The sequence below is a fragment of the Melospiza melodia genome, chromosome 5 (assembly GCF_035770615.1).
Source record: "Melospiza melodia melodia isolate bMelMel2 chromosome 5, bMelMel2.pri, whole genome shotgun sequence".
NCBI lineage: Eukaryota > Metazoa > Chordata > Aves > Passeriformes > Passerellidae > Melospiza > Melospiza melodia.
The window spans coordinates 41,886,328-41,897,439 of NC_086198.1; the positions used below are offsets into that span (position 1 = coordinate 41,886,328).

At 52.2% G+C, this 11,112-nt stretch overlaps 1 protein-coding gene across 1 annotated transcript; it reads right to left on the minus strand.

The window, feature by feature from the left end:
- Positions 1-7,616: 7,616 nt before the first annotated feature.
- On the minus strand, positions 7,617-10,374 carry LOC134418612 (16 kDa beta-galactoside-binding lectin). Its single transcript, XM_063157129.1, has 4 exons — positions 10,238-10,374; positions 8,582-8,661; positions 8,290-8,461; positions 7,617-7,824 (listed from the first exon to the last, which is right to left on the minus strand). Exons 1-4 carry the CDS (start codon positions 10,244-10,246, stop codon positions 7,681-7,683), a joined length of 405 nt encoding a protein of 134 aa, XP_063013199.1. The 5' UTR covers positions 10,247-10,374; the 3' UTR covers positions 7,617-7,680.
- Between the last annotated feature and the right edge of the window lie 738 nt (positions 10,375-11,112).

Consider the following 11,112-nt stretch of genomic DNA (forward strand, 5'->3'; position numbering starts at 1 on the left):
GCTTCACCCTGTTTCAACGCATGCTAAAGATACCATTAAGTGGCCTTACAAAGGAGATTTTGGCCACAAAAATAACAATTTTTTCCTCTTCTTGATCCTGTGATCCTCTGAGTCTGGAGTTCAAACTTCTTTTATGGCAAGCTACGTGTCAGGAGTCCAAGCTAGCACTTGGCAAGGAAGCAAAGAATTCCCTGCAGGAACATGGGGGAAATTCTGTCTTTATTTTGAATACTCATAGCTGTGGCCTGTGTTTCTGTTGAAGCCTGAAAGATTTCCCTGAGGTGTGACAGGGATCTCTGCTGATGTGATTTATAGGCCCTGCTTTGAGCAGAGTTTCAGGGAAACAGCGGGGGGAGCTGTTTCAATCCAATCAACGCGTTTCATTTGCCCTAAAAAAAATCCTACACACTGCTGCAGTTTAATTTATTAGATTTAAAAGCACTTTAAATCCAGATTACTTTTTTTTTTTTTTTTCAGCCACCCTTCCATCTTATACTTAACAAAACAACTCACAAAGACATGGTAGATCTGGGAGGTGTTTGTGTGTTTTCCATTTAGCAAGTTCTTTCCTGAAAAATACAAGTCCTGCACTTTGTCCCCAGGTCAGGAAGAGGCTCCATCCAAACAGGATCTGCCTGTTTGCTCCAGGAACCCACATGGCTTCAGGGGGAGCACCTCCAGCAAGTTTGGGGTGGACAAGGCAAGTCCTGTGTGTGTTCCCACAGTACAGAGAAATATCAGCTAATGAGGCAAGTGATAGTCACTGATATTTTTATAACAGCTTATATTTTCAAGTGAGAAATGAGTTAAAGCCACAATTTTTGTTCTAAGTGCATAAAAACTCTTTGCACAGTTTTGTTCAAAAATCACCTTCCTAACTGCAAAGTTTACTGAGTTTTGTCGAAGTACACCTTGATATAAATTTAAAGGTACTTACACGTCAGGCAAGCCTGAAGATTTACTTCTCAGCCAAAAATATTTACTTCTTTTACTTCTGAAAAAAAGTGGAGTGTGTTTATTGCTCTTTATCCCACCTTGCTTTTCTGTTGTGGCTATGAAACTGGAGGATAAAGGAAACACAGAGTTTTCTGGACTGATTTTGTGGGACAGGAATACCAGGGATAAAATTTTACATTTACTGTCCAGTCCTGGTAAATTTACCGATACAAATCTGCATTTTGGGTCTGGCTACATGAGATTTTTAATACTGAACCTGTATTGAAGTGGCTGCAGTGAGGAAAGCCAGTACACTAGATACAGTGAGCACAATCTGCTGTGCTACTCCTTCCCCAAAATGCACGTCAGGGAAGGGGTTCTCAGCAGCCTGGCAATTTTTGCTAGAAATGAACTTTATAACAGAAACATCTGGTTTGGATATTGCTCTGGAATGCCCAACATCCCACCCTGCCCCAGGGGTGACAGCCTGGCCTGTTTGCCAGCCTGGGGGGCTCTGTTTGTAGGTAACAATGGGTGGGACTCCTTCCCAAGTCAGTCTGTGGTACCTGGGTCAAGCACCTTCTCCAGAGCTGTCTCCAGGTAAGTCATGGACTGCTCAAGGATTGTGTGACAGCCACCTTCAGCTGGCCACAGGCCCAGTGGGAAAGCAGGATCTCCCTTGGGTGACTTGAGGAAAACCCTAGTAAGGACAGAGCAGTTAGACTGCTACACATGGTGCCAGCTCCAAGTAAAATCTCCTTGTGCAAAACCAACACCGTTATGTTAGATTTGCACATTAGTTAGGAACAGCCTCTCTCCTGGGTCAGCATCGCTGAAATTATTATCTCCACTCAAAGCAGGCCAGCTCTTAGTGAGGCCTCCCGTGCTTTTAGCAACATGCATGTGATAGAAGCCAGGAAAATCTACTCATCCAACTTCAAATTGGCCTTTTTTTATCAGAGCCCTTGGGCGACTGGCGGTCACAAGGAATTCACATCAGATGCTTCCTTCAAGACTAAATCTAGTAAAGAGTGTTTACATACCAGGGTCTGTTGGTTGTAGGTTTACACACAAACTCTTTTGTGAAGGTTACCTATAAAACTGGTCCAACCCAGAGCACAACAGTTTATCCGTCATCTTTACAACTCAGCTGCTGTCCTGATTGTTTAGGCTGGTAATTAAGAAAGTAAAGCAGACTGGATAACACTCCATACCCACTCCACATAAATCCTGTCCTTTGCAGAACAGAAAACAGAGCTTTTCATCGAAGAGTCCCTGCTTTAAATCAGTGTGAGGCACACCTAGAGACCCCATCCCAAGCTTCTCTGTGCCTCATTCACTCACCCTGCAATGCAGTGTTTCCATAAGAGCTGCTTATCCCTTTACACCCCTCAGAGGGGACGTGTCCTGACTGTGGCACAGTGTTACGGCTTGGCTGTGTTCCCACAGGAGTGCTGCTCATGCCTTTGCACACCAACCAAGTGTCCTGCAGCTCTGCTGTGTGAGGGGGTTTTTCTATCCCTGTGTGACTGAACAATCAGCCCTTGTGTTGTGCAACTGGCTGTGTGTCTGTGGCCAGCCTTTGTGCAGCTTGGTGTGCATCGGTGCCAAAACCCATTGCAAAAATCTGCTTTCTTCTTGCCCATTTCAAGATGTTGGGGAGATGGAGCCAGCCAGGCTCAGCACCCTCAGACAAGCTTGAGAGGGGGGTCAGTGTGGCTCTGCCTGCTTTGAGATCAGGAAAAAGGGCTTGTTTTCTCCTCAACCATGTAGGGGACAGGGGACATGTGAGCCAGGCAGCTTTTTCCTCTGTGGTTTGCAGCCTGAGGCCATAGCCTTCTGCTGGGGCTGCACTGAGAAGCAGAGGCACTTCAAATGAGAAAATCCAGCCTTCCTTGTTAAATTCTTCCTTTTAGCACTAAATGAACTTAGAGAACTGAAATGCAAAAGAAAAAAAAAAGAAAAAAACCAAAAAAAAAAAAAAAAAAAAACCAAAAAACAAACCAAAAACGAGGACATAATTCAGCTGGGGAGGATGAGAGCTGGTGAAAGCTTGATGGAGTATGGGGGAAACCACTCATGAGGTGCTTGTGGTTTTACTGAGGTAAAATAAAACTTTGATTAAACAGCAACAACAAAAATAATAAAAAAAAAATACACACAAACCACCAGCTTAGAAAGGATGAAATTGGAATATGAGCAGCTGTGAGGGGAAGAAGTTTAGGGAGAGGAAGGGGGCCCTGAGCAGAAGCTGCTCATGGCTCTTCCCACCAAATTTTTCGGCAGGAAATCTTTTCCCTCAGGGACCCCGGCCGCCATCTTAGGGGGCTGCTGAGGGGAGGGCACCCTGTCCATGAGGGGCTCTGGACACCCAGGCCTCACCAACCTCACCTCCAAAAATCTCAAAAAACTTCCAAAAATGAGAGCAGGGCTCACTGCCTGTCCCTCCTGCTGTGTTTTTATTGCCAACACCTGTGTGGCCATCAGGGCTAATGAGGGACAGCTGGGCTGGGGCCAGCCTGACAGGAGTCCAGTCTGAGGGAGTGCCAGACAATGGACATCTCAGCCTGAAGCCTGCTGAGAAAAGGTGAGTAAAGCTCTATTCTTTATGTATATTTTTACTCTTCATGAGGCAGATTGGCAGCGTGCAGCTGCATTGGAGGTTTAAGGGGAAAAAAAATTGCTGTTTGTTGGAAAGCAGGAGCGTCAGGTGTTTGGTTTCTGAAGGGAGGGAACTTGTTGGCCTGTGGGGATTGCAGGGCACCCACACCATGGGGGTCTCAGCTCCTGCCCACAGCCTGGACAGGACAGTACAGGGTCTGTACCCATCTGACCCCAAGGATATTCCACCCCAGCACCATCCAGGCACATGCCCAGATCTCCATTGCATGCTGGGAAAGGGGAATGGTGTGGTTATGGTTGCCTGTGTGCTGCCCCAGAACAGTTGTGAGGTAACACAGCACAAGGTTTGGGGCTGACTTTGTGAAGTGAGTCCTGAAGTGCCCTTTGGTTTGTACATGTTGGAACTGGGGCTGAGGGAGTGGGAGGTGAGGGCACAAGGGAGGAGGAACAGGAGCCAGCTGGTGTTATGTCGGTTTCTCGGCTGTTTCAAAGACCTGGAAAGGCCCAGAGTGGCCTTGGGCAGCCCGCGCTTCAAAGGACGAGGAGAGACTTCTGATCTTGTTTCGGTCTCAGTGTTTATTAATTGTTTATCTAAAAGATTTTCTTTCAGCCCGACAGAGGTCTGCACAGCAAGTCAGCCATGGGCACACTCCCGCAGCCCCTGGGGCGGTCACTTATCTTTATACCCGAAGTTACGTGTACAATATTTATAATTTTTCCCCAATACCTTCTACTCTTATTAACCGGTGCACTTCTAGTAAAGACCAATCCCAAAGTGCCACCATCACCACAGAAGATGGAGGCCAAGAAGAAGAAGAAGAAGGACAGGACACACCCCAATTCCTCCATCTTACTTCTTTAGACCCCCCTGTACAGAAATCCTAAACCCTGTGTTCTACACCTTAATTAACTTATCCCTTCACCATTCACCCCAGTGAAATCCTCCCAGTCCTCATACAGGTGTCATCTCCTGTGTAGGATCAAAGTCCTGCCACCAGACACTTCTGGCAACATTCCAGGACTCCCGAGCCCCCCAAGGGTGGTCTCGGTCTCTCTGCACCTCAGTCCTGAGGTGCTGAGATCCCAAAGTGTTAGCCTCCTCATTTTGTACACGGGTTGTTGGTCCACTGCCTATGTTTATTGTTCAGAAGAAATTGTCAGGAGACATTTTGGTTGTCAATTCCACGGGAAGTGACCCTGCTGGCTTCTCGTGCCTCACCGAGGGCTGCCCCTCACCTTCCTAGCACCCAGCTCCTGGGTGCCCAGTGTCCTCAGCCTGTCTTTTGAGGCTGTGACAATCAGTGCCACACGCAGGCTCGTGCAGCCACAGTCACTTGGATGGCCTATTTCTGTCGAGTGAAGTTAATGTGAACTGCTCAGGGAGAGGTTATTTTCTGAGAAGACAAAGCTGCTGGTCTGTCTTAGCCCTCACTGCTCTTCTAAGCTGTGCATGAGATTTTAATTCCTGTCCAATCTATTGCTTCCAAACTCACATTCTTTTAGAACTGGTTATTTGTTCTCATCTTTCAAGGTGTGAGGTGAAAGCACCTCTCACTTAATCTGTGTTGATAAAATCATTTAGATTAGAAAAGACCCTTAAAGTCAAGTGCCGCTGTGAACCTAGCACCACTAAATCCACCACTCTGCCCCAAGTGCCACATCTCCACCTTTCCTAAGTACCTGCAGGCATGGTGACTCCACCACTTCCCCGGGCAGCCTGTTCCCCTGAAAAAAATTCTCACACCCAACTCAGTGTCCATGTTATAAGACAGCCTCACAGCTGTTTTGTAGAGGGTTTTGAGGTCCCATTTTCCCTGGCCATGATGCTGTAAGGAAATAAAATGGTGAGTGCCCACTGTGCAGGATTTAAACTCAGCAAAGAAAGAAAATCTGCACCTTTTGGCCATGTTGTGGTGCTTTCTGCTCCTCTCCAGAGCAAGCAGGGCTCAGGGTTCTCCCAGAAATCTTGACATGAGTTCCCTGTGCTTCAGGAGAGCACACTTGGCAGGGACAAATGTCACTTTCCCATTGACTGTGACCCTCTCCTCTGCAACAGGCCACAGAGTTCTGGCTTTCCCGATGGTTCTAGCAGGAGACAAAGCCTGGACAGGAGCCAGCCAGGGCACTCTGCATTTACTGGTGTCCCTTAAAGAGGCAGGATTACTTATAGCTCCTGGACATGGGAGCAAAGACTCAAAGCAGCAGGAAATGCTGGCAAAGGGATGTTTCCTTCCTCCCCTTTCTCCTGTTTTGTGGTCTCCTGAGTGGTAACTGCCGGTGCTCAAAAGCAGGATAAAGGGAATTAATTCTTGTGGGAAGTCCAGGAGGGGGGTGGCCCCAGGAAGGCGCTGTTTGTGCCCTGAGCACCGCAGTCAGGAACACTTGTGGCTAACCTAGCTGGCAATCAGGGCTGCCAGCTTAAGGAAAAAAAAAAGGGATTAGATTTATTCTTGTCAGTTCTGAGGCACACAGACCCCACCTGACCAGGAACAGAGACACTCAGCTCTAAGCTCTCCTGTGCCACTGCTACATCAGGGCTGTTGTACCTTCTCAGTGTCACACACCTGATTGGACTTACCTTCAGCCAGGTTATGTGACAGAGGGAGAAGCAAGGCAAAAAATGCTCTCTCTTCCCCAGCTCCCCACCCCAAATACCCTGCAAAACACAGAAATCCCCAGCCTTACCTGACAGGGCAAAGCACCAGCAGGACTAGTCTTCAGCCTTCCCTAACAAACACACCCAAGCCTCTAAACACGTAGCTTCCTGTGCCATAAATGATGCAGCAGATGCAGGGCAGGAATGAATCCCTCCATTATCTGCACCCTCTCCCCTGGGGGTGCCCAGCTCCAAGCAGCTGCTGCAGTGCAGGGGGGACAGTGCTGCTGGCATGAAGGCAGCCTGTCAGCCTGCCCACAAAGAGCCTGGGATGGCTCAAATGCTCCACAGAGGGCCGTGGCCCTGCCCCGGCTGGTTCAGCTGTTGGTGGAGCAGCTGTGCCTGGATTAGCCAGCAGGGATCACATTCCAGCACGGAGCAGCCTTTGGCTAAGGCAGCCTCACCTGCACAGGCTGTTGCTGACTGAGCCCCACTGGCAGCACAGTCACACAACCACCGAGCCAACCTGCCCAGGCTCCCCATTCCACACAGCGTGCAGCACTTCCTTACTTTCCATGGGTCCTCCAATGCCACAGCAGTCCCAGCTCCAGCCCTGGCTTGGGTCAGCAGGCTGTGGGGAAAGAGCAGCAGCAAACACATTCCAAGGCATTGCACGAGTACAGAGGTTCTAAGCAGAAGAGACTCTTTACCAAGCTTTTTTCCTTCTTTGTCTGCCTAACTGCAGTTAGTTGTGTTCAGTGCACTGAGGATTAAATGCCCCTGGTAACTCTGTTGGATACAGCCCTGTAGCAGGGAAATGTTCCAGACACTGACCCACAGGCTGCCACAGGGTTTGTCACCCATACTTGACGTGTTGCTCAGCCCCTGACTGTGCCTGATCGTCTGTCTCTGGCAGTGTCCACACCTCAAGTCATGAGCACCAGGGACAGCCTGGATTCCCTCAAGTCAGTCCTAAGCTTTCTGCCAGGCTTCACCTTTCATTCCACATCTTGTTCCCAGCCTGCCTACTGTTCACTGCTCCTCAGGTACACCAGTGCCAGCCTGCAATGCACACTACTGGGAAAGCAAAGCTCTTGGCAAGAGCACAAGCCATGCCCCGAGTTCCCTGTCAGTCCCCCATCCCCAGCAGGGAGCATCCCTTCGTGGTCAGGGATGGCACTGTGAACAGCCAACACTCACTTGTTCCTGGCTGGGACTCATCCTACACTGGAGGAACCAGAGAGGGACCACACAGTGGAGCCAGCAGGGTGAACGGAGCAACTCCTGCTAAGGCAGCTTCGCTCAGTCAGGCTTTGCCAGGCTCGTGTCTAGCTCAGTACCAGCTGCAAGGCTGCAGTGTAAGGAGGAAAATGGCTGGATACACATCCCCTCCCTGCCCACCCCCCTGCAGCACACACAGGAGCAAGCAGATTAGAGCAGGGAAGAGCAGAGGAAGCAGCCATTGCAAGTTTTGGTTTATTTCACTACACAGGGGGCAGAAAACAAAACAAACCAAGCTATAGCTGTTAGCTGAACTTAATGGCTTTGACTTTGAAGTCACCCTCCACAGCCAGGTATTCAATTTTCTCCATGCCCAGCCGATTTGGGAACTTGAACTCTGCCTCGGGCAGCTTCACCGTGGCCTCAGCTTCATCGAAGGAGATGCATATCTGTAGAGAGCCATGAGAGAGAAGGAAGGAAGGGAGGGAGGAAGGAAGGAAGGAATGAAGCTGACACATCACAGCTCCCAGGCCTTGCTCACTCCCACTGCCTCCCGTCTGGGCGCAGGAGAGGTGAGGTGCTGCTGCTGCCAAGGCCGTGCTCAGCAGCTCAGCCCCCTCCCTGCCAGCAGAGGCATAGAAGGGAGGGAGCTTCTGCAGCCGTGGGATGAGACAGACCCAGTCTGAGCTCAGTGCTGTTGCTGCTCTGAGGGGCACAGCTCAGCCCAGAGTGGGGCACTGAGCAGCTGGGCTTGACTTGGGCAGTGCAGCTCTAGACACTTCCTTGGCTCTTCCCCTGGGGCTCGTTCCCCTTTCCATGCTGCTCCTTCTGCCCCACACAGGCACAGGGCAGCATAAAAAGCTGTGCCATTGGCCACTCGGTGCCTGGGCCCAGTGCAGCCCCTGGGGCCTCACCTCAATCTTGTCACCATGCTGGAAGGGGAAGTCAGCCTTCCTGTCCTCCTCCCCCCACACGCCATCCTCCTTGGAATTGCACACGATGGTGTTGACATCCCCGTGGCAGTCAAAGCGAGGGTTGAAATGCAGCATGAGGGTGCTGCTGTCCTTCCCCACGTTCACAGCAAACCTGGGCAAACAGAGCTAGTGCAGAAGGTGCCAGTGCAGCAGCTCCAGCTGCCAGTGCTGGCAGGCTGAACACAGCAGGAGCTCTGGCTTCCCCTATCAATCCATTCACCACCTCACTCACCCTTTGGCATCAGACTGGATCTTCCCTTTGACCTTGATGCACTCACCAGGCTCAACATCCAGCTGAGTAACAACCAGTCCCTGCAGGGCCAAACCACAGGAGTTAGTCTACCCCAAGGCAAGGCTTCCAATCCTGCTTGGGCCAGCAGCTCTGGCACACCCAAAGATGAGTTTTGTGCTAGGGGAAGGGCTGAGTCAGGCCTCTGCCTGTCCCAGCAGCCACGGGGGTCTCCCGCTCCCCTAAGCAGCATAAGGTGACAAGGAGGTGGGGTGGGGTGGCCCTGGCTGGATGCCAGGTACCCACTAGAGCCGCTGTCACAACTGCACGGGGGGAGAAAATACAACAAAAAGCCCATGAGTTAAAACAGAGACAGGGAGGGAGAGGTCACTCACTGCTTACTGTCACAGGCAAAACAAAGTCAACTTGGGGAAAATAATTTAATTTATTACCGATGAAAATCAGAGCAGGATAATGAGAAGTAAAACAGGCTTTAAAATGCCTTGCTGCCACTCCTTGCCGGGCTCTACCTCTTCCCCATCAGTGGCACAGGGAGGCAGGGAAGGGGGACGGTGTTTGTGCCCCTGCTCGAGGAGAGGAGTTTTCCCTTGCTCGGTGTGGATCGCTCCCACAGTGCTCCCCTCCAGTGAGTCCTCCCCGTGAGCTACAGCTCTTCACCACTGCTCCGACGTGGGTCCCTTTCCACGGGGTCCCAGCCTTCCTCGGCCATGCCCCTGCTGCAGCACAGCGCGCTCCCTGGGCTGCAAGTGCATTTCTGCCTGCCTGTTGACATCCATGGGCTGCAGAGGGGCAGCTGCCCCCCCACGGCCTTCACCGCAGGCTGCAGGGTGTTATCACAGAGCCACTCCTGCCGTCCCTGATGGGCTCGGCCTTGGCCAGCGCCGTGTCTGTCCTGGAGCTCTGCCGACACGGGGGAGGCTCTGGCAGCTTCTCACAGCAGCCACCCCGGTAGCCCCCTCTGCTACCAAAGCCTGGTCACACAAGCCCCGTACTGAGCTACCTAACCGTGAGCAGGGGCAGGTAGGGGGGCAAAGTGCGAATCAGCCGGCTTGGGCGCTGCCCCCCAGCCCCCTGACGGCACCCTTGCCCTCATGCCTGCTCCCCGCTCTGCCCGCACACAGCCTGCCCAGCTCAGGGTTCCTCGAGTCCCTGCGCCCTTATCCCCGCGGCACGAACTCTGCTCCCGCCTCTGGAATGCGGCCGCTGCGCCCGGGGGGTCTTTCGAGGAAAGGAAAGCGGCGGGAGCAGGGGCGGCTTAGAGTACACTGCCAGCCTGCTTTCCTCTCCTGTTGCATTGAGTTAACCCACTCCTGCACCCAAAAGGCATTTTCCAGAAGAAAAATACTCAGATTAAGGGAAAAAAGTATAAAGAGTCGGGAAACAGTAGAGTTGCAAACGGACCCAAACCTTTAGAGTACTTGAGAATAAAAACATTCCTCAGCTTCCCCACTTAGATAACATGCTAGAGAAGAGAAGAAGTACGGCTGGTCAGCCCTAACTGTTCTTCCCAAAGCCATACATCAGCTTTACATTTCCTCCTCTCCGCCCATCTGTAGCACCACCTCAAACCCCACAGGCAGCCCAGGCGAAATCCCAGTCCTGCTTGGCACAGCAGCCCGGCTCGCAGGCGGCACTCACTTTCTCCATGCTGCGGACACCGGCCCCGGCAGGCAGAGCAGCCCGAGCCCCTCTCCCGGCACGGAGTGACGCAGCGCCCTGCTCCGGCAGCTGATCCCGCGGGCAGGACCATCACATGCTCGGGGGGGGACGAGCAGAGGGGGATTGATAATCGCAGCTGCTGGGCTGGGCCCCGAGCCTCGCAGACATTGACAGGGGGCGGCGGGAGACCTCTGTCGATACCGTTCTTTGCGGGCAGCCTGTGTGTGATACTAAGAACTAGTGATTGCTTGCTTCTGCGTGATCCGTGCTGTAAGCTCTCCTAGCTGCTGTGCAGGATCCCAGGAGCCGGATCCCGGTGCTAGGAGCCAGGTGGCTGCTTTTTGTTCGGCGATCCGTGTCTAAACTCAGGGCTGGGAGTCCCCGTGTTCCTACTGCCAAGGGGTTGCCTCTGTGGATACAGGTGGATGCGCTCTCCCAGCCCAGCCTGGTGGGAGACACCGGTACAAAGCCTCGCTGCTTGCAGTTAAATGAAAGCCGAGGGCTTGGTACAGCCCGTGTCAGCATTTCAGCAGCGCCTAAAAGGTTAAGGTTGGTGGTGTGGGGCTCTTAGGTAGATGTGAGAATTCAGGCTGCGCCTTTTGAAAAGTAGCACGATCTCGCTGGTTCCATTCCAGTTGCAGAAGGCTCCGGAGGGAAAAGAGAAATGCTTTGTTAGGGGAGGAAGAGGCCGGGCAGGGCTGTGTGCAGCCGGCAGGACCGGAGAGGAGGCTGATATCCCCGAGGGTGCCCAGCGCCTGCCATTGCCCGAGCACGACTGCCCCGAGGGGCTGTGCAGGGGCAGCGGCTGCAGTGCTTGGTGGGGCCGTGTCCCTGGATCGGATTGTACCTCTCCA

What these genes read in the sequence shown, in the direction of transcription:
- LOC134418612 (XM_063157129.1), bottom strand. An exon ending in ATCCAGTCTGATGCCAAAGG is followed by an intron (nt 8,462 to 8,581) that starts GTGAGTGAGGTG and finishes CTGTTTGCCCAG; the next exon opens with GTTTGCTGTGAACGTGGGGA. An exon ending in AGCATGGTGACAAGATTGAG is followed by an intron (nt 7,825 to 8,289) that starts GTGAGGCCCCAG and finishes GGCTCTCTACAG; the next exon opens with ATATGCATCTCCTTCGATGA.